Raw genomic sequence first — 23,690 nt, 5'->3', positions numbered from 1 at the left:
CTTCTGTTTTGACTGATCCATATGCAACTCACGGTAACATAAATGCACAGGCAATATCCCATAAGCATGAATGGACTTGTGCAATGTTGCTGCAAGTTTAGGGCTGAACCACAACTATGATTAACTGCAGGCTTTTTATATTTTGTGCTGAACATGAATACAGCCTCAGCAGCTGCTCTGAGAACACATCGTACCTTAAAAATAATTCCCCTTCATCTTTGCCTACTGTGGATTGTAACTATGCTTGTTTTTATGTGATAAGTATGCCCATTTAAAAGCAGAATATTCATCACCGGGGAGGATATTTAGTGATTAATCTGTTTTTATAGAGTATGTCTCAGTTTGGGGTCTCAACTGTTAAGAGCCTGCCCCAAGGCTTACACAGGCTTTGGGCAGTCACAGTTAGCCTCATGCAAAACAAACCTAATACATGCTCTGTTCCAACAACTGTGGCAGTGATCCCACCTGTGGCTGTTGTTCTTTTTTCCAAACCGAAGCATTTGTTTCACGCTGAGTTGTCACCAGGCAACTAGAGATTTTAAGGAACAGTTCAGTTTCTCGGGAGATACACTCATTTTCTTTCTTTTTCTACACTGGTGAAATAAGATCCTGATCAACCTCGTGACAGGTGGATCAGCATTAAGATTCAACACAGGTAGTCTGCCTTAAACCGAATACAATTAAATATTCATTGTATGTACACCGAAATGTATTGAGGATTGTTTTGTCGTCTATACCAAAACCTAAATCCAAGGTTCTGGACCCCCAGCATGAGCAGCATGAACAGCCAACAGTCTAGTCTTACCTCCTCATGTTAAAGAAGAGGCCCCTGACCTCTACTTTTGAGTTGTCTTTTGATGCTCCACTGATTAAAGCAGTGCAGTCCTGCTTTGTTCTACGAAGGCCATTAAAAAAAGGAATCCAGACGAATGCAATGCACTTTATTCTAATAAAACATCCGAGCTTGGCTCATATAAGACACTGCTGCCAGATTTTTTACTCATTTTAAGAGAAGCCACCCCTTCACATCGATCCTTGCTGCCCTTCACATGTTGCATGTGAGTTCTCGTGTCTTTATTGTGTTTATTCACTTTATAGAAAGTGTCACATCATCTCGTATTCACTGAAAAAAGGTTTCACCCTGCTGTTTGAAATATTTGCCTCTCATTTTTTTCTCTAGGTTGCAATAAACGTAGAAACTGCCTAAAGAAAAGTTAGTCGTGTCTGTGCCACTTGGGTGTCATGTGACCATCATGGAACCAGAATGCTGCAGAGCCAAGGAGCCCTGGCCTTGAAGATGAAATAGTTTGGTCGACAGTTTGACACCCATAAAGGAAGCAAAGCCGAGCACTCAGCTGAATCTTGTTGATCTCTGCTATTCACATTGAATCACTACGGTATCAGCTACTTAAAATCCTGTCCGTCACATAATTCAAGCAGTGCTGAGCCAGTTGGACTCCCACTGCTTTCATCTTGAATGAAGTCTGTTTGGTCTCCTTAAATAAGCTACATCTTATCCAGCCCACCTTCTCCCCAGCTCAGGAAATAAAAACCTGCGCCGCCGACATGCACAGGCCAAGAGAGATGCCGTGCCGAAAAACCAAAGTACCTGTTCTCGTTTTCGTTCCTGTCAGGGACAGACGACCCATTTCCGGCGTGAGGGAGGGAGAGGGACGAGACGTGAGGACACAGGGGAGACAGTGAGAGAGGGAGAAGGGGGTGCAGAGAGAGAAAGAGGAGAGGAGGAGGACAAGGTCCACATGATACATGCATGTAAATCCGAGCATGCGTGCACACACAAACACACACACACACACACACACAAAAAGCTAAAGTAGAGTGTGGGTCAGAATCAGAGCAAAGCAATGACCTTGGCTGTAAGAGAAGCGTTGGGTATTACAGTAACGTTAGACTCATTATTGATTGAAGAGCTAAACATGATCTCAAACACTGGAGATAAGATGAATAACACAGTATTAAGCACAGCAGGTGATAATAAGTGCTGATCGCGCCTCCTTTCTCATTCACAGCTTTCTTTTGAATTCCGTCGGCATCGAAATGTTCATTCTTTTAGCAAAAGCAGAACGACACAATGATGAGACATTGTCTAGTGATTTAGATTCAGGATGGACCGTGGATAGTCTATTACAGACGAGATCCTTGCTGCTATGTGTGCTGCTCTGGAGGCGCGTGTACAGTGAGGAGAAAGGTTTTAGTACCACTCTCACACAGCGTAGTTACAACATGACATGTGTAGCTTGGGTTTAGAACGCAGGTTAAATTCAACATGTTTTTAGTCAAAGTGGATGGACAGAGGACAGATGGACTCATTCTTCATTAAGAGGAATGAAGCCACAGAGATCAGTGGGACCTGGAAGGAGCAAAAGACACATTGCTTATCAAAACATACTGCACACAACATACAGTTCATCCTCGACCGACTGTATATGATCAGTAATCATCATAGAAGACCACTGCACAACACACACACGTTTAGGTTTAGACCACAAAGGTGGTGTTCGGAGGACGAGCAGAGCCTCAATTGTACAAAACTATTCACCACGATTCAAACAGTCGGTTTTTTTAAAGCTAGTCATCTATAGAAACCCCAGAAGGTCAACAGGTTGACAGTAACATTGCTTTGGAATGGTATTTAAGATGTTGGATAACGTTGGCCTGGTAATAATAAGAGGTTCTACCTGCTTTCTGTTTCCTTCCACTTTCTTTCTGATCGCTTTTTTATTGCCTATTACACAATACAGTGTCATAAAAGCTACCAGCTGCGTTGAGACTTAGTCATCATACAGCATCAACTGAAAGCTGTGATAATAACAACACCTGTTGCTTCTCAGTGGGTTCCCTACACAGTAAAATATGAAACATGTGTCCTTAGAGCCTTTTTGAAAAGCTTTACTTTCACAGCTTGAAAAGAACAAGATGTGTTTTCAAATGTGTCTGCATTAGTGTCGGAAGGAGTCCTATTCACCATGATTAATTAACAATCCTTGGGCTGGCTTTCAATACAATTATTATAACTTATTAAAGTGATTACTTAGTTTTATACCCATGTGAACGGGAGCTGTGTGTGTGTGTGTCCTACTGGCTAGCTTATTGCTGTCCCTACACCGTTCTCATACAGAGGAACCCGCTGATGAGTCCCACGATGGCGGGACGGCTTAGTGGCAAAAGCACCGTAGGACCCTCCGGCCCCCCCCAGGTAAACATGTGCCTCTGTTACGCAAAACTTCTCACTTATTGAAGCATTGTCTCATGTGATATGAATTCCACCCCCCTCTTTGCCTGCATGACTTGCTTGGGACATTACCGCATCTGTCTCTCCGCCATCTCAACCGCCGTCTCCGCAAGTGTGTTTGCGTGGTTGACGACACTGTGCATAGTTGGAGCAGGCTCAGGCCCACACCTGGTTCTTGGCTTCGTTATCTTTTTAATTGCAGTATTTTCAAAAGTGATCACATCCCCTCCAAGGAGCGGGAAATGGACACCATGCCAATTTGAATATTCAGAAGAAGGATTTTTTTCTTTTACAAGATTTTTAAGCTTTCTTGCAGTGCCAATAAATATCAGGTATCGCAACCAACGGAAACTTCTCCTGTTGAGAGTCTAAATAATAATAAGAGGGTCCTCTAGTGTTTTCCCGTCAGTGGCTGATGGGAAAACACTAGAGGACCTGTCTAGACCAATGTTTGGGTTTGTTTGATCTGTTTCTGTAATAAAATGGCACCCAGCTACATGAAGAGAACCTGCTCCATATATAGCTATATACAGCTCATTCTAAAGTCCTTTAAAAGCCCTTTAACGTCATCGAAACTACGTGACCCATCACTTTCAGTAAACTCCATACATGACCATCGAGCGCTGCATGGATGACATAAAGTTGCCGTCCATAGTCCTTGAAGCCTTCGGCAGAAGGGAAAAGCTATCGTGAGGTGATAAACCAACCACAACACAAGTTTTCAAAAGAAGGCAGTAAAGGCTGTTTAGTCAGTGTGCTGACTGTTTCGAGTTGATGTTTTTTCGCCACTTATTAGCTACTGCTTTTTTAAAGGAAAAATAAAAGCTGCAAAATGATTCACTGATGTATTTTATGTCATAGAAAGGCGTCTAACCAAAAACGCATTCAAAAACCCATTTACTTCGAGACAAAGGGTCCTTTATTTAAGTGTTTTAGGACTCATTCTTGCAGCACCCTATTGCTTTAACTGACTGAAATGTCTGGCTATAACACTTAGTCTTGATACTGAATAAAAGATACTACTTGGCTGTAATACAACCTGATCCAATTCTCTCAATCACTAAAAACCTCAAACAAATGAACTTCAAATCATTTCAAAAGTCAGCGTTCAAACAAAGATAGGCACAGATGGAGGTGGTGCCAATGTTATTCACATTGTGATATATACTTACGGGTAATCGAAGGATCCGTCCTGATCTTTCTGATCTACTGGGTCCAAGGGGAGATCTTTTTTGTCACGGACTAAGGAAGAAAGGACAACAGGGACATGTTAAGCATTTTGCTGTTGTGACATACAAAACCATCCGCATGTTGAGGGGTTCCGGGAGTTAGTTTCAACAGAAATTCCTTCTATTAGCCGTCATCTGGTAATTCAGTTCCACGTATTTGTCTTCAGCCCTGATTTTATTAACTATTAACTAACAGTTTTCTTTCTTTCTCCCGGATTAAAGTTATAGTTTGGTTAAAGTTGTGAATTAAAAAAAAAAGATTTTGTAAAAGAGTATGGATTCACTTAAGTCAGTTTTTTTTTTTCAATACTTAAGATAAACGTCTATATGTATGAAACTTTCAATGTTTAACGCAAGGTTTCATCTCTCACTTGAACAACGGCCTACGAGGTGAAAGTCCTGTGTAACGTGCATACTTGTCATTAAGATGTGAATACATAAGCGACGTGAACCTAGGCTCAAATACATCCACATAGAAAAGTATTTGTATTCGTGTATTTGTGATACGTTGAAAACTAAAATAATCAAGGAGAAAACATATTTCCATATAAAGATAATTGAATATGCAGATTAGTTTAATGTGAGCAAATTCTTTAGGAACCATGCTGTATATAATAACGGATTCTATCAAGCAAACAGATGTGGACTGTGTTGCTGCAAGAAATTAATGAACTCTACCAACAGGATGCTGAAATATTTTTAATTAAATTGCTGCTATTTAAAATTGAGAAGTGAAAACGTGTTTCCACGTGACTGCTTTCGTATTGTTTTCTGCCTCAGTAATTCATGTATTCAGTTGTGTGCATTAGGAACACAGTGCATTTTTTAAGAGACTTGCAAGCCGGTTTTAGTAGCAGTTAAAGAACATTGGGTTGGGTATGTCAGGTGTGTGAGTGCTTCAAACACGTTTTACTCAGTCCACGTGAGATCTCCTCCCATTAGTCCCTTTTCGGTTATCATCCTTATTTGACTCATTATTAGGTGTTAGTTCTTCACTTTTACAGCACCTACCCAGATATTTTGCACAACCAGTCACGCAACCACCACCTAGACATTATAGAAACTGCAAAACATTAACATAACTCCAACTTCTGTTGTTCCAAAGCATTGAATCATCACATATTGTAGATCAGCATTCATGATACAGGACGACTATTTAAATATTTTGTCTGAACAAGGAAAACACAGTTTACTTTTAGTTTTTTGGGGAGTAATACATAGATTGGTTGTGGTATCAGATCAAATATTCAACACTGTTACACTGGAATCTGTCAAGCATTCTGTTTGTCATGTATGACCTGGTAAATAGCAGCCAGTTGTGTTCTTGTGCTGTTTGCTCTGTCAAATATTTTCTTGTGCCAAAACGAGTGCTGACATTTTGACTATTGGTCTGTTGTTTTCCCTCATAACTAATACATCTAGCACAATAACATGTCAAAGCAGTTCATGAACTTAACAACTTCTCTCAGTAAGCAAATAGATGCATTAGTCACTTGGATTGCATGGATCACAGTGGCTTGGAATGGAACAAATAAGGAAACTTATATCTTCACAACAAGAGACTAAAACCTAAGTATCCTACCACCAATTAGGGCCATCATTGTAGCAGTTTTTCTTTGGGAGCGGTGGAATCTTGCAAATGAGCAACAATGAGAGCAACGGAAACAGATTTTCTCACAGATTTTCTGTCTCATGTCCTTCTGTCAGGTGACAGTGACAGTTTGAGCAGATATGATGCAAAGTCATCTGTATTAAAGTTACAAACAGCAGCTTTAAGTTTAAAAGAGAAGGCAGCTGCATCATGGCCCATTATTGACTTTGCTACCAACATCTCAATTCAGTATTCACTTCAGCGCCAACTACTGAGTTTGGTAAGAAACGTCCAATAGGAGAGATTTCAGAATCTGCCACTGTGTTGGTCATTGCAGACAGAGCTAAGTCAATTGAATCGACTCCCAGTTGAACCAGTACATTTATGAACAATTCAGTGAATACAATGGGATGATTTGTTCCTGGATTACAAAAAGGGTTCTGACTGCTAGCAATCAGAGCAATTTAATTTACAAAACTGTCAAAAACTATTTTCTGAGGAATACAATTAAAATGCAGTATTTATATTCATCGCCATAACTATTAATATTGTAAAATTATAAATAATACTGAGATCATCCACTTTGGTAGTCTAATGATGTCGCTTCAATCCATTTTATAAATCTTGGTCAGAAAGCGCTGCAGGGTTAATGTTGGTCCTCGAGAGGGTGTCGAAGCCTTACCTGGGTATTTGCCCCCGCGGCTCCTCTTGATGAAGCAGACGATGAGGAGGATCAGTATGATGAGGGCGATGGCACACATCAGGCCAATGAACCAGCCTTGAGTGGCTATGTCTACCTGGTCTATGTAGGCTGGAGGCACACACAGAACACAGACACAGAGAACACAGACACACAGAGACACACACAGACACACACAGGGGAGGAGAGTAGACACACAGTGAGTGCTTTTCTGGACCGCAAAGAGTGAGAGCTAACACATCAGACAATCTTTTCTCATTGCAGAGCTCTCGGCAGAAGTCAACAACTCAGAACCAACATCTCATTATCGGCCCTGAACAGATATCCAGAATCTATAACAATAATGTGTTTGTCACACACACTGTGTCCCATTACACAGTGGATTTGAAGTGGGGTACAAGGGTGTTTTGTGTGAAAATAGTTGTTGCTTCCCAGAAAGAATTTTAGTTCAACCTGAAAGAACACTCATTCTTTGAATGCTGCCAGACATTATAACTCTGAAATGTTACAGATATTAGCACAATTTGAATAAATGCCATTTTCCATCATAATTACCAGAGTATATGTCTCAAGATCATGACGATCTTAAGTTGCACTGCAGTATATACAATGTATTAATATACTCATCATATCCATGCAAACTAATCAAAGAGGAACCCGGAGGTACATTTGTGAAGAATATGAGTATTTACCTATCATTAAAGAACATGTGAGTTGTGTAAAAGTCTTATAATTCACAAAGTTTCAACTTTTACTACCACTTGGACATTAGAGACTGCTCAAAAAGAAAATAAAGTCAAAGTTGATGACATCCAAATATAGAAGTCTTATCTTGCCTCAGTTTACCGTTGGGAGAACATACATGGGAACAAAAAAAACATAATAACTCACCCAACTTTGACTGAGTTACTGTAGAAACAATTACTGACAGACTTGCACCCAAAGTAGCCCACCTGGCTGGAACCCCGGTACCGCCTGGCCAGGTGGCGCCTCACCTGGATTGGTCTTAAAGGTGACCGGTTTGCTGCTGATGCTGTTGAGCTCATGGGAGTAAACCCTCAGTTGGTACTTGGAGCCTGGGATCAGATCTGCCACTGTAACAGGGGACTGCTGTTTCAGTACATATTTCACCGACTTGTCGCCTTGAAGACACAAGAAAGGGACCAATCACACTCCAGAGGGTGTGGCCCTAGTTTCACACCAAAGGCTGCACTGACTGGCAAAAGTCACAGCATCACGATGCTTTGCTGGGAGACTGGTTTCTCCGAGTCAGAGCAGGGTCACTGAAGTGAATTGAGACTGATAACAATGCAGTGCCCATCCCCATAATTAAGATCCACCTCTTTATAATTTATAAGCATACCCATGGTGTGGTTTAGTACGTCTCGCCATTCTATATGAGGAACACCTTTTTTAAGCTCAGTGCAGCTGACACATTCTGGTATATCTCTCTTTCTCCAGAAATTTGAAAAGGGCAGGGAAGAAGAGGGCCCAAGGAGCAGGTGATCCTTCAGGCAAACCCGCTGCACTGTGAACTTCAGAGTCTCACACAGCCAAACTTTCCCATAAATTGGACGCTGTGCCGACATCTTTAGTCATGTGGAGTTTGAAGGGGGCACAACATTGGTTTGTCTCAATCATTTGCAGGCCCAAACTTATCTCGATGAAGTAAAAAAAATAAACAGCAACCTGCATCTTTCCTGTGGAAAGACATGCCCGGTCATGACATGGCCGAGCTATGAGCATGACTCTGCGTTGGCAGTGCGAGACGGTGACATCATGCACAAATGCTGTCAACCATTCGTCAAGGTTGATGTCATCCAACAGAACTCATTCCAAAGCCATGCTACTATCACCAGCCCTAAATCCAGCCAAGCAAAACAGCTAATGCAGACGGAGAAGACATGCCAGTCCTTTTTTACATACTTAAATATCGTGCTATGAGTGAGGCCAAGCTGGAGGTTTAGTATTACAAGTAAAGCATGGTGATCTTTATGTTTTAAAGTGAAAGCAAAAATGATTCCAATGTCTTATAATTGCAGCCCAGACGTCAGGAAGATATATGGGTTTTGTAGGTTTCTGAAGGGTCGTAGTACAACCAACGACATGCAGAACAAGTGACGTGTATTTTGAGCGACCATTATTGAAAGTTAAATAGTTTGAAGTTACGCGGTATAATAACAAATAATACAAGTAAGAAAGTCCACTATGGGTAGGTGGCATTGGTAGGACAAACGGGACCTTCACCCATTAAACCGCTGTTTGGGTCTGACTTCACGATTGTTTTGTTTGAAAGTTTTCAAGCTTTTTTCTTGATTTAACATAAAGTCTGCTAAGGACGGTTGTTACTCATTCACGCTAGTTGCCTTGTTTAGTTGCATTGTGACATTGGTACCTTTATTATTATTTATTACGTTACGTGATTACGTTTGTAAAATTGTTAAGTTATTAAATGTTGACCTTGTTTTGATGATACATTGTTCATTTGTTACATTGCATCGTTACATGTTTACATTGTTACGTTGTGTTTTCTATATATTGTGTTGTTACATGTTTACATCTTTAGGTTGTAATAGTGTTCCCTTGTTAAAGTGTTTACGTTGTTACATTGTGACTTTGCATTGATATGTTGTGTTGTTATGCTGATACTGCCTCTCAGATGGTGAAGGCAGTGGGCACATTTATTTTCTCCATGTATGTACAAGGACAATCGGGTAAATAATCAAATAAAAGTTAGTATTCGAACAATGTAAGTTAATTAAGGCCAGGGTAAAAAGTTGAGAATGAGGTACATTTCACAGAGCCCTAATTCCTTCACTACGCCACCAGAGTCCTGTCCCACCCTGCTGCTCTCACTTTCTCTTTCAAGAATAGTGTTTTAATTCCCTAATGAAGTCTTCTGGCCTCTACTTTGCCGCTTTTGATTGGTGCTTAGAACTCAACACTGTCTGCAGATGAAAAGCACAGCAGGAACAGGAAGGATTATGCCTTTTGAGTAGCTGGAAGGATTTCAATGTGAAATATACATGCAGCAAATGCAACTTCATATCAGTTTAATTTATGGTAGCTGTACTGACATACTGTCATAAGTACCAATGGATTAGGCAGAAACATATCCTTCATTCTGAATGTATTAAGAAACAGCCAAACGTGGGGGACGTGTTCAACAGAGCAGTGAAAATGTCCTGATAAAACGGGGGAAATTTGAAACATGTGAAATGCCAGTGATATCTTGTCTGTTTCAGATAACAGCACAATTCTCTCTTTAGTTTAAATAAAATAATAAATAAAAAAATCCTGTATTATATTATGAACATACCATATCTTCTGAAATGCAAATTATGCATTATGGACACCAAATAGTCAAGTACAAGTGCTACTATTTTTCCCAGTTCATCATGTAAAAAGGCTGATAGTGAAATTGGTTAAATTAAACTTTAAAATAACTTTGGTTACACTTGTGATTCAATTCAAGAAGCTCACTTTTACTGCTGTTTTTTGAAAATATCAAAGTTGGAATATAAATATGTATGTATACTTGGACAAATTACAGCTCCTATGGCCAAGCCCTTAATCACATTACTCACGTTTTCTTTCCTTTTGCAAGATTTCTCAACTCTACCCAGTTTTCCGTTTCATCATCGTAAACCTTTCTCTTTCAGACATGCAGGGACTTCTGGGTCACAGACAGGGAGACACGGTGAGGATAAGGGGATCATGATAGGAGGTGGGGGAGTATCACAGGCCTCCTGCTACTCTTCACTTAGAGTCAAAGCTTTCAGATTTGACCTTGGAGAATAAGGGAGGGGTGGGAGGGGTGGAAACCATTAGATCAGTCTCATCATCCCCCTCTCCTCCCTCCCTTGCTCTCTTTCTATTCACATTCAGACATCATTAAGAATTTAAGCCGCTGCCCAAGTACATGAAAAATACATCCTCCCTTCTTTCCATTGTTGATCAAAGACTACAGACTGTTGAATTGGTAGAGAGCAATAACAGAGAGCCTATAAGTGCTGGACTATCCAATTTCAACCAGTACTGGGATTCCAGAAATGGAGGGATGATGTGTTTTATAAAAGCAGACTTCAAGAGTGCTTAATACCCCATCCAAAGCAAAAGCAAAAGAAATGACACATTCAGACAGCGGTTTAGACAAAGCAAGCTGAGCAGCACATTCACAGAGCACAGGAGCCATTGGAAGCCAGGCAGCGTGTTGAAAGAAACCATTGTGATAGAGCAATACACAAGAAAGTAGTAATGACATGATGGTGAGTAACATTTGCTGACATATAAAGACCAGACAGAGATGCACAGAGAGAAAGACACACACAAACACAGACTGTTATATATATTGTCGCTTCTGCTTTTCTTTCTTTTTTTTTTTTTTTTTACAGATTGAGACGTGAGCCTTTTAAGTGCAAACATCACACACTTCAATAACAAGTAAAACAACAGGCGAACGGAGAAGCAGCTGCTGCAGTCAATGGTTATCTCTGGTGAGATTCTTTGGTCTTGAATGGCCGTTATCAGCGACAATGAGGCTGCCCACCTGTAACGGCCATTCAATCGTCTGATAACATTTAAAAACAAACAGTTGTTGTTTTTTATGTCCGCTGTTTCCTCTGAATGCTCTGGCCTCATTAGTTGCTTCTTTTGTCAGCAAATAGTTCCCTACAGGAGCTCTCCATTAAGACTGCTTTGGATATAAGTAAGACAAGGACACATTTCAGTAAAACCCTAGAGCAAGGATATGTGGGGTAACAAAAACCTGCTATTAAGGTGTAATTGAAGTTTGTATGAAGAAAATAAGGCATGAATTATTTTATGAGAAAGCTCCTGAATCATTCTTTTGTTTTTTTCGTTATCCAAATTGTCCTGCTAACAGGATTGAATTTCATTCGAGAGGGAAACATAGTTTGGCCGGATATTGACATTTCCGGCTCGTGCAGATTTCTGGGAATAAAGTTGAACTGAGAGAGTTGGCAAGTGCTGCAGTGATCTAGGTGTCTTTCACATCCTGTCACTTCTCTCATACCCAGCACTGAAAAAGATTAAACAAATCAAGTCTTCGTCAAACACTGGATTTTGTTAGTCGCTAAACATAGAAATGTTAAATGATCAGCTCGTTTAAAGCTGCATTAATCAGGTTGGGTTTATTTGCCACTTTGAAAGAGAATCCCACAATTGTGTTCTTGTAAAGTTGACATGGCTAACGTGTGTTATGAAGCCTTTTCAGATGCACATTTCACAGAGCCTGATACCAAAGCAGTAGGTTCAAAAGGTGGTAAAACGCACTATAGCGGATGGGAACTGCAGAGTTGGGTTCATAAATACAACCAAATAGCTACTTTATAAACAGACATTTGGCACATTGTTGATATAAAAGATGTTGATAGTGCGGGTTTATGAGAAATGAGAGCTGGTCAAGTCTAGTAGATTATCATTCGTGCGCATCTTTTCTCACATTTTAGATCTGTTTTGATTGGGGTGTTTTGCCTGATCTTTCAAATATTGTCCTTTATCTTCTGCTCCTTTTGACTTTGTACCACCTCACTACTCTGGCTGTTAGTGTTAAATAAAAAGTTTGGATCTAGCTCTTGCTTTGAGGGCTTGATCTGGTTTCTTACTGTCCAGTGTGAACTCTAGCACAAACTCGCTGCTGCCGGCCGGGAAGTCGTGTTTCCAGCTGACTTTAGAGTAGTTACTGTTAGGCTCCACCGTCAGATTCCAGATCTCTCGCCCATGGTCCACTACACAAGGGGAAGGGGTCAGGGGTAAAGGGTTAAAGGTCAGGGGCAAAGGGCAGAGATTGCAGTTACAACAACCATACACAGGGCTCTATTTAGACCTATGCATGGTGCTAACACTAAGGGAGTCTATCTACAAGAATGATCGTCCAGATCACGGTCTGCTCAAAACCAGAAGTAAATATTCATGGACAGAAAAGTTCCCCATGAGAAAATTCCAGAGGATTTTTGAAGTCATGAAACATTTAGTTGCAAAGCTTAACTCTGCTTTAGAGTGGACTAAAAACTAAAAACTAAATGGTGAGCTCTGCCGATATTACAACCCTCATTGCTCCAAAGTGTTGGAGGGTACCCTCTCCAAGACCTTTACACTTATCAACATCCATTTAATCAAAAAGAAAAGTTTGGATTCTCACTTCCTGACCAGGAGGATAGTTGCTGGCTACATTCCAATATTCTGAAGTAATTCCCCACTCTTTGTACGGTAGGTACAGCACAGTTTATCGGAATGCAGCCCTGATGTGTTCTCCTGTTTGGTCAGGTGGGAGAAGACAATTGTCTTTTGATACCCATGAAGCCATTCATGGTCGACTAAAAACAATAGAAAGATAAGAGAAACCACAATGGGACAACAGCATGTACCCAACACATTCTGATCGATACGCTTGAAGGTGACCAGCGGAGGACTTGTGGTGGTAGTGGTCGCCTTGGTTGCGGTGGTAGAAGAAGTAGTAGTAGTAGTAGCAGTAGCAGTAGTAGTAGTAGTAGTAGTGGTAGAAGTCGGAGTTGTCGGAGTGACAGAAGGACTAATGGTTGTAGGAGCGATGGTAGTAGGAGGAAGAGGAGCGAGAGGAGGAGTAGGAGAGAAAGCTGAAGCCAAGGAGGCGTCCGTAAGCTTGACTACAAGGGAGGAGGGAGAGAGCAGAGGGTTAAAGACAATTCAGCAGGAACATCAAACAGGCACACACAGTGACACACGCGGGCGAGGGTCCACGAAGCCCTGAGCTGAATTCCTCACAAGCAGCATCACGCACTTTACTATCAGGCACCACAAGTCAATTAATGATCACAGTATTCATTTGAGTGTCCCGCTTTATCTTTGCTGGCACCCACACACACACTTCATTAGTGTATGGACTTAGCTTCCACTGCCACCAAGGGGACAGATGCTGATATTACAACTTATTTGTGTTGCATTTAAAGAGGCACCCCACTGGTAAGATTAAACATATGTTTATACCTCGGTGCTGATGATGTCATCTGGGGTTACCTTAACTTGGACATTAAGACTACAAATTTAGAACAAAAGCCTGTGTTACAAACATGGAGTTTGACATTCGTTGGTCAAAGAAAGATTATGATATTGATTGCATAATGGGAAATGTAGGATCTAGCATTTTCTACTAAAATGGACTAAAAGCCAAGATATCCTAGACTTCTGCTGCTTTTGACCCCTTTATTTAAAAATCTGCCTCTCACAGTTCTCCAAATTGTATGGAAATGCAATTTAAAGGTATTGGTTTAGGTATTGCTCCTGTCCTGTATTGACCAAGGGGACCTCATGTGATACACTTACAGACCTCATTCTCATCCTTTACGGACACCTATGTCACCCACGCGTCAACTACCTAAAACACATGTTAGGTCGTTATGTTACATTTCATCCAGCTTCTGTCTTTAAAGTAGCAGCTGTTATTAAAGTCATTTATTTCTGTTTTGCATTATTTTTTATCATGTAGATACAGACTATTTGGAGGGTTTTTCATAGCAGTTGTGCATCAGTTAAAAAGACAACCAGAATGGGGACCAAGTAGGGAAACGTATCAGGTATTGAAACTGGCATTAACTCAGGTATTTTTTTTACTTTTTGTCAGATAAGATAGTAATCCAATTAACTTATGATTTTCATAAATTTAAGACAATAAATAATGCATCCTGCCCTGGTCTTATCTCCTTTTTAACTTACGTGACACTATCAAGCCCTCTTGTGGGGTTAAGGCTCACGTTGAGAACCAGCTCATCCTTTTTCACTTTACGTATTGTTCAGTCCTACTGTACCGTGAAGTTGAGGTCATCTCTAGCCAGTTAGCCATGACTAATCTGATGGCCTCACCCCAAACATTTCCATTGTACAACAAGCCCAAACCCCGGGCAGCATGCTTGTATCGCCAAGCCAGATGCCAAGCATGCCCTCAGACCGCCATGCGAGGGAAAGAGGAAGTACGAGAGCCGTTACAGACCCGTGAGGTTAGCCTGTTCAGTCCAAAGCTCCAAACAGCCTTACCTGTAATCCTCAGTACTGTGCGTAGAAACAGACTAAATTAACAGGAGCAGTGGACAAAGATGGCAGAGTGACATGACCTTTGAGAAAAGCTCAGAAGCGAGGCGACCAAACTGGTGAGTGCGCAAGCCAACTGCTGATGGAGTGTTGTTTGTGTGTCATCCCCAGCACATTCAACTAGTCAAATCATTCATCCTCCCATACACACACACACACACTCCCTAAACAGCAGTGTCATCATGACATTGTATCCAATGACGATGACTGAAAAACTAAACGCATGAGCCGCTACACAAGGCTAAGTTGCGTCTCATGGCAGACGGGAAGAGGCCAGAGATTGCATGGTACATGTGCGCCATCAGGGATCGGTTCAGTAATCAGAGGTTAAAGGTCAACCTAAATAGAAATGGCTTGAGGCAGGATTCTCTGGCAGCTATCAGGGTGATTGTCTAAACAAATATATGATACCAGAAGATTTGAGAAATAGGTGTTGTGACAGTTCTGATATGTTTAATTTTCAAATCACTGGATGTTTCTCTCACTAAGCCTGTGAATCAGAGAAGAAAAGCTGAGAACATAGAGTGTTCTTCAATCCCTGACAGCACACACAGCACGCAAACAGCAGGTTTACAAACAGGGGGCAAGATGGAGAGGTGATGAAGATAAAAGGAAGAAAATGCAGCGAAGACAGAAGTTCAGTCCAATAGCAGAAACACATTTTTGATTCTGAGTTGCCTAAATAAACACAGAAGTGCATTTCTTATTAATATTAGCAGTAGTAGTATTGGCTTTTCAAACTAAGTGTAAACTAATCTAAATGGGAATCAATACATTAATCAATTATAAAATAACTATTATATGCAATCGTATGTGAGTAAATCATTTTTGACATCAACCTCTACAAGTACCATTTTTTACAAGTACAAGGTCAACCTTTAATTTGAATTGGTTTGAGAACCAACTAAAGGTCCAACACTCTAAACATCTGTTGACATGCAAGCAAAAGAGCTGTCATGATTTCACCTCAATAGTAAATGTCTATATGATGATATATATTACATAACTGTTCAACTAGCCAGACTGCACATCAACATATCCACAGTATATAACTAATTTAATTCAGTCTGGTTTTGACGAACATTTTAAACTTTCATAAATCATTATTAACAAAGATTTGTAAATGTTGTTGTCGTGGAATTAATATCTAGTCATGGAAAAGCTTCCTGAAGGCTACCATACCCAACCCTTGCTAAAGTATATATATATATACATAAAAAATACATGTAAGAGTCGTTAAGCTCTCCCTCTGTTGCCCACCAGTGTGAACTGCAGGGTGTGGTAGAAGTGCACTTCTGTGGATAATAGAACGAAGGTGGACTGCCCTGCTGCTCAGTGTTAAGATGGACAGACGGACAGATAGAGAGACAGACATGGGGAGGGTGGGGGACGGGCGGCAGGCACACTGCACTTCTCATTCCCCATTACCTAGAGCTGTAGAGTCAGTAAGGTTTTCTGCCGACAAAAAGAGAGGTGGAGACAGGAGACAGGGAAGCGGTGTAAGAAAGACACAGAGGGACAACCAGCACAAGACAGGAGCTGGAGGGTTCGCGTTCCCCACTCATGGAAATCTGTTCAGGTTCAGAGGTGTTGCCCTCCGTCAGACTTCTCTTTGGAACGATACTTTCCACTGAAGGAAAAGTCCTGAGGAAAATTTCTCACAGTGACGTCTGTGAGTTATTTTCGCTTGTGAATTTTTCTAATTAAATTTGGCAACAAAATTATGTACACAAAAAAAAGAAAATATCGTACATCTATAGCCTTAATGGAAACTATATGAACACTTCTAAAAATTGTTTTCGCTGCATCCCAACTTTGCACAAAGACACCAAATAGACAGATCTTTCTGCATGCCATTGGTGTGCTGTGTATAAACCACTATCGGTTTGAGACTTTGGCTTTTCCATTGCATGCTGTAAATTTAGACAATGAATACACATATTTATTCTAAATAGAGACGGTCTGCAATCTGTGTTTGAAAGATATATCAGTATGTCAAACTGGTTCCTTAGCGAAAACAGGTTAAAGAGAGCGATAGAAGCTAAAGCTACAGATCACAGTGTAAAAGTGAACCTCCACATCACCTGAAGATGGAGACAGAAGACAATGACATGGAGGAACAACAGTGTTCCTGTAAAGACGAGTAGGTTTATTCACTGCTACTAATATTAAAAAAGCTTAAAGCATATATTCAGTATACGGTATACCTTCAGTAGCTAGCATAGCATAGAAGTGCTATTTGATTGATAGGCCTAAGTGTGGTATTTGAATGTTTAACAACGCACACACACACAGGGGCTTAGTGTTTAACGACATGACTATATGCTTATAGATAAACATGGTAATGATAGAGGGGTTACATGTGTTAGCGATTTCAATAAATTGTGCCACAACTTCCATTTTCTGTGTCTTGGCAATTGCAAATTCTCAGGCGTAGATGTATTCATGAATGCAAAAAGTTTGCCAATGTAAATATCGGAAGTGGCAAATTCTGATCCTCCACTGATCCAGCTGTGTCAATGTGTGTGTCTGTATGTGAGTCTAACTGTTGGTGTTCTGATAATGTCATCCATCAAAGAAAGAGCAGTTCTCTCTCCATCTGATAAAAGGTGTTCACCAAAGGGCAATAACCTCATTTACTTTCTACTACTGTGTCTTCGTCTCACATAACCACAGTGATTCTGACTATGTAGACACACTATGAAATCGACCTGGTTCCTATGCAGAGAGGAAGGGCTGGAAATGATGTAATTACACAGTAAAATATGCAATGTAGCAGAATGAAGGTTCAGAGTTAGGAGACCAGGCTGGACACGCTGTGTGAAAGGGACAATTCCAGTAACTGTAGTGGTAAAGGGGGTCAGAAATGGTCCTGTTGAACTTCTAAATATCTACATCTATTATCTAATTCAAGGCCAATTTCAACTTGATGGGTGTAGTGAAATTGGTTCAAAGATATGCATTGACTGAGTTGTAACTCCAAATAACTTTAATTGAATGAGATTTAAGTATTACTGCGTCTTATCACTGTCCAACTCCCCTACTATGTCTGTACCTCTTATACCCAGGCTCATTGTCAAATTGTCAAATGCAGAAAAACTCACCTTCATTGGCAAATTGAGGGGACTCCAAAGCATAGACCTTCCCTGATCCCACCTGGGTGAGAGCTGACAGGTAGAAATTGTAGCGGGTGGATCGGTTCGGCATGTGGACGTTAAACACTGTCACATTAGGAGTGAAAGTCTCCAACTGGGGACGGCCCACTCTGGAGCCATTAACTGCACACACACACACACACACACAAAGACACACAGACACAAATATGAGCCCTAGTTATACTCCAGGCATAGTAGTTCTGTTTATAATACTTTCAAGGCTCCACATGGAGGAAGCAATCCACATGCATAATCTATTGCTGTACTACAACACATTGGTGCAAGGCAGATGTCCAAGCACTTCACCCTTTGGTGACGACATTTATATCACCTGGGGTGGACCCTCACGGAACTTTGCTCACTCACAAGTATAACTTAGGCATTAAAGTTCATAATGCTTTAGCAAATCCTCACCAAAGTGGAAGCACCAAGTCAGAATGCTTTCTTTATGAAGGTTTGAAATGTGGTACCTTTGCATGAATAGTTTGTGCTTGAGAGCATCTCACCTGTTTGGTACTTGAGCTGGTATCCAATCAGAATGCCGTTGGGCTCCAGAGGTTTGTCCCATTCAAGGTGGACGGTGTCAAAAGTTCTCCGGTTAATGCTGAAAAACTGTGGTACATCTGGCACTACGAACACACACACACACACACACACACACACACACACAAAACAGTTTTACCCTTGACTGTTCTCGGCCGATATTTAGTCCAAATCATATGAACAGGTGATCGACGTTATTGCTTTATATTCGCCGATTCCTGATAGAGCTTACATTAGCAGCATCAGAGCTAACAGCAACACTAGCTCTAAGAAGCTTATAACTGAAAATTAAAAATACTGATTACAAAAATCTTCATTTATTAAGCATTATAATTGTAGATTTTGTGCACATAACCACAATAGCTTACTGAAACAAAGTAGAAGAAGAATATTTAGAATTTGAGTGACGGTTTACATTGACTTTGTGGCAGTTAAAATCATTTCTTGGTAGAGTAGTGGGAAAAAAATGGTGTTGGGGCCTTATAGACCAGCTGCTTAACAAAAGAAAATAACACAAACAATAATTGGCACACCCTTTTTATCTGCTGATCCAATCCGTGACTCCAGAACCTGATACTATCTGAACCGGGATTTTTGTGAGCCATTGCACCCTGAATGATGTAATATATTAGTTTGCGAGAGCTGTGTCCTCACCTCCTTCCTTGGTGGTGATGTCCACCGTGTTGCTGGGTGGACCCTCAAAGACGTTGTTGGCCACAACCAGGAACATCTTGTATTTGGAGAAGGGCACCAGGTCGCTGAGGATGCCGGACGGCTCAGCCACGATGCTGTAGAAACCTTTGGTCTTCTTCTCCTTACTGACCACCAGACCCAGAACCAGACTGGACTCCCGCCAGTAGTATAGCTGACAGGCAGAAGGGTGAGAAATGTTTAAATGGGAAAGCAGTGCAGAAGTAGGCGAGGAGATTAATTGATTCGGAGAAATAATCAAAAAAATGAGGATGTATTTTCAGCTCTGCAGTAATTTCATTATCATTACAAAAACACAGCCAGTCTCACCCTGTACTCCTTGAACTCTCCCTGCACAGAGCTCATGTCCACGGGCGTCCAGTGCAAGTTGGCCTTGGTGCTGTCAACCTTTGACACCCGCAGGTCAGCAGGAGCGTCGGTGGGCTCTGAACACACACAAAGGGACACAGTATGCGTGAATAGTGGGAAAGGTTAAGCTCTGTTTAACAAATTGCTTTCAAATTTAAAGTGAAAAGATTCACTGATGACATTGGTCTTGTTCCGTCTTTCCCAAACACATATCCATTGTGTCTCTACTCACTGTCCTCTCCGGAGTATCCAACGGCCACATTAGACTCAGGTCCCTTTCCAAACTCATTCCTGGCCTGGACTTTGATCTCATAAGGCATGTAGGTCTCTGTGTTGTGGATGACATGTTTGGACTCCACCGTGGTCACGTTACTCCACCCTTCTCCCAAATCCTTCCGTCTCCACCACACGCTGTAGTGCAGGTTTGGCCCGTTCCTCTCCAGATTAAGCAGAGGCTAGAAAACAAGAAGCTGACTGTGAAATGCGCACTGACTGAAAGTACGATTACATTTGGGTTTGTTATGAAAAGAACATAACACCCAACCAATCAGTCAGAACTGCTTTTCTCTCACTTACTAAATACAACTATTAAAACTACTGTCTTCAGGCTACTTGGTTGTATTAACAGTTCCATTTATGATTGTGATTGATGTATTCATTAATTAAACAGGAAACTCACAAGATGTAATTTCCTGCCTTTTACACTTCTTACCTCCCAGGTGATCTCCATATTGTCCTTCTTGGTTCCCCATCCTCGTAGACCTCTGGGGATGGCATCTGGAGCTGGATGTAACATAACAAAATTTACTCAGATTAAACAACATCAACTGCAACTAATCCAATGTCCTCAGGCACCTTGTCTTCACACCACCTGAGAAACCTGAAGCTAACGGGCCAGTTGTCTTTAGTCTGTGCTACTTTTACTTTAAAGCAAGGGGCTACAAACTAATCATCCAGACAACATGATTGTGATAAGGTATGTTGAGATATGTCGGTATTGATCCCCAGGTGTTGCAACAGCACAAGAACAGAAATAGCACAGATAATTAGAGAAAGGTTGAAAACTAAAAAGTCAAAAGGACAGTCTAGTTCTAGTATATGAAGTATAACAATATTAAATCAAAATAGAAACTCTAAATGAGTCAGTTCACTACACATTATAAGGCAAACAATCATTGTACGTATTGTATCCAGACCAGAGCTGTAAACTCTTAAATTAACTGTGAAATATTGTCTCGAGCTAAGAAATTTATTTGTGTGGTTAGTAGCAGCAAAGTCAGCAATATACATATTGTAAAGTATATGAAGATTATTTTAATACCCGAATTAAAACAGCATGCAACAGAATAGTATACAATATAACTAAGTAATTTATATAGTTTGAGCATTGTTTAGTATAATAAATAACAGATATTTTTGAGTAATTCCTTTATTTTCTAGCAGGGCTGCATGATTAGAGCATAACAATCTGCTTTTTATTTCAAATTTATGATGGAGTTTGTTTTTTCCTGCTTCCATGTTTAAGACAACAATTTGGCCCCCAGATCATTTGAGTCCTCCAGGCTGAACAGTTCTAGTACTTCTAATCAAAGATCGAATCTTTTCTTACAAGATGGAGGTAGGTAGTCGTGACCGGAAGTCAGTCCTTCAGTCAGCAAAATGATAAGTAAAGTACTAAAAAGGTTTCTTGATGTAACAGTATATGAACTGCACTTGCTGAGTGTGTGTGGTGCTCCTCACCAGCTCCGTTGGACAGGTACCGTGGCGAGGGCCGGCTGGGCTGACTCTGGCCCACTGCGTTGATGGCGATGACCCTGAACTGGTAGTTGGCGTAGGGGGCGAGCTGCAGGATGACAGAGTTGAGTTCTCCGGGGTATGTGGATAGGTTCTGCCACCTGCCCGGCTCCCAACGGTTCTCCTCAAACTGGACCAGGAATTCTGCACAGATACATAACTGGCATGAGATCAAGCAGAAGCCTTATTGTTAAGGCATTGGAGTTCAACGGGGTTTCAAGGGGTCTTTGAAGGGGTTTGGTAGGTAGGAAGGTTGGTAGCATCTCCTGCAGCTTCATACATTCATCCTTTCTAGTTTAATGAGCCTGTTACATTCATTTTACAACCCTTCGTATGAATACAAATTATAATGATCCTTTTATAAGTGATAGGCCCCTTGTTTCTCAGATGGATTATAATTGTGGCCTTTCAAAATTTATCTAATTTCCTCAGTAATGAGTATTTCTATTTCTGCATGCCTTCATTATCATTTCATTGCTGAGCTTGGAGACCTGGGACAAACTTCACCCCCTTTTTATTTCTCCTTTAGCCACATAATCTCCCCAGAGAACACACTTTACTGCTCCAGGGGTGGCAGGCCACTATGTCACAATGACAAATTTAGAGATAAATGTGAGAATGCTAGTGTAATACAACCCTCTTCCAGAATGTCCAGTAAAATGAGTGTGTGTGTGTGCATGTGTGAGTGTATAAAGTGTATACTGACCTGTGACTGGGCTCCGGTGGTCGTTTTCGGGGATCCAGGTGAGACGAACGCTGCGGGCTGTGGGGTCAGACAGATCCAGTTCCACGGGAGGATCTGGACGGTCTGCAGAGAAAGAGGGAATAACTTGACTTGAGACATGGAAAAAATTGATAAAAACACACAACCATAGGCATGCAGCAGCACTCATACTGTACGATGGCATCTATCGTGGTCATCAGTCAGTGAGTCAATCTTAATTTAAGATACATTACTATATAACACATAAAAGCACCTCTAAATCTCCTTCCAGCTCGCTCTTTAGGAAGTTTCAGGAAATGGTTAATGCATCGCCCAGTGAAATGAGGACAAATGAGAAAAACAACTCTACTAATAATCGCTACAAACAAATTAGAATGTGTGGGAATGTGGATCCAAACTGGACAAAACATTGCCAGACTCCCTGTGAGATTAAATGACAGGATGTTTTGTGGTTCATGCATGTCAAAATCCATTTGGTATTAAAAATTCCTCTCACACACACAGAGACAGAATCATCTATGGCACATAATGAAATAGTAAAAACAGTGTTATACAGCATAGGCACACGTTTAGATGGAGGCAGAGGACAAAAAGTAAAAGGAAGAAAAATGAGGACATGAGAAAACAGAAAAAGAGATAATTCCACCCGAACCATGTGTTACCTGGAGGCAAGGCACTAGAGGGGTTGAGGGAGGCTTCCTCTGTGGGGCGGGGTCAAGGATCAGGAAGTGGGTATAAACGTTAGAGTACGCAGGTTAGTCTACCTATCAGTCATCAGCAAGGGATCACAAACGGTTAACAGGTCATTTAGTACATGCTGTATTAATATAAGTCAGCTTCACTAAGCTTCAGTTGTATGACGACATATTAGGGTCATTGTTGGTTAAAAAAAAAAAAATTTGAAAAAAGGGGGGGGGGGAATATTCTGACAGAAAACTATTCTGAGAGAAAGTGGTACATTTACCAGACAAACTCAGATATGTTCTCAGATTAAAGTGACAGACAGGGAAAACGTATTCCCTATCTCTAAATTGATTGCCTAAAAACAGTTTTTGTGTGTCTGTATGTGTTGCAGATGTCCTCAATCCAAATCCATCAGTCATTTTAAGGCTTCGTAATTTAGTTGGTTTCAAATGGGGATGTATTCACTTTTACTTTACTACATTTAACTGGCAGCAGTAGTTAGTAGTTTCTTGATGTTTTTACATGCAAAAAAATAACCAATACTGCGTCATAGATTATCTCTAGAACAAGTACTGTGATTTATTTGGGCTCAGAGAATATCTTATTTTTGTGACATAAACTTCCTTTTGAAAATTCATTCCAAATTTTCCATTTGCTCCAGCACCGTTCTGTACCTAACACCGTGAGGCGGGCTGAGGCGGAGTCCTGGTCTATCTCAGATGTGACAGTGCAGGTGTAGGTTCCCTCGTCCCCCTCGTTCACATTAGGGATGAGCAGCGACTCCCCGTCTTTCCTCAGCCTGGGAGACAAACACAGAGAAAGGATTAAACCTTTCAAGTTTGTACTTGAGCTGACAGCTGCATAAAATCATCG

The 23,690-nt window shown here is 41.0% G+C and overlaps 1 protein-coding gene across 1 annotated transcript in view; it reads right to left on the bottom strand.

Annotated features, from left to right (window-relative positions):
• Nucleotides 1–23,690, bottom strand: part of nfasca (neurofascin homolog (chicken) a) — a 57,911-nt gene that overhangs the window by 11,496 nt on the left and 22,725 nt on the right. Inside the window, exons 14-25 of the mRNA XM_056437721.1 lie at nt 23,492–23,616; nt 22,796–22,834; nt 22,116–22,217; nt 21,356–21,553; nt 20,328–20,398; nt 19,848–20,070; nt 19,577–19,692; nt 19,211–19,421; nt 18,520–18,642; nt 17,963–18,136; nt 6,756–6,884; nt 4,426–4,495 (exon numbers count right to left, since the gene is read on the bottom strand). Coding sequence (XP_056293696.1) covers nt 4,426–4,495; nt 6,756–6,884; nt 17,963–18,136; nt 18,520–18,642; nt 19,211–19,421; nt 19,577–19,692; nt 19,848–20,070; nt 20,328–20,398; nt 21,356–21,553; nt 22,116–22,217; nt 22,796–22,834; nt 23,492–23,616 — 1,581 coding nt within the window. The remainder of the gene's footprint in view (nt 1–4,425; nt 4,496–6,755; nt 6,885–17,962; nt 18,137–18,519; nt 18,643–19,210; nt 19,422–19,576; nt 19,693–19,847; nt 20,071–20,327; nt 20,399–21,355; nt 21,554–22,115; nt 22,218–22,795; nt 22,835–23,491; nt 23,617–23,690) is intronic.

Source organism: Pseudoliparis swirei, chromosome 18 (assembly GCF_029220125.1).
Source record: "Pseudoliparis swirei isolate HS2019 ecotype Mariana Trench chromosome 18, NWPU_hadal_v1, whole genome shotgun sequence".
Lineage (NCBI taxonomy): Eukaryota > Metazoa > Chordata > Actinopteri > Perciformes > Liparidae > Pseudoliparis > Pseudoliparis swirei.
This window is presented reverse-complemented; position numbering and strand designations above follow the sequence as displayed.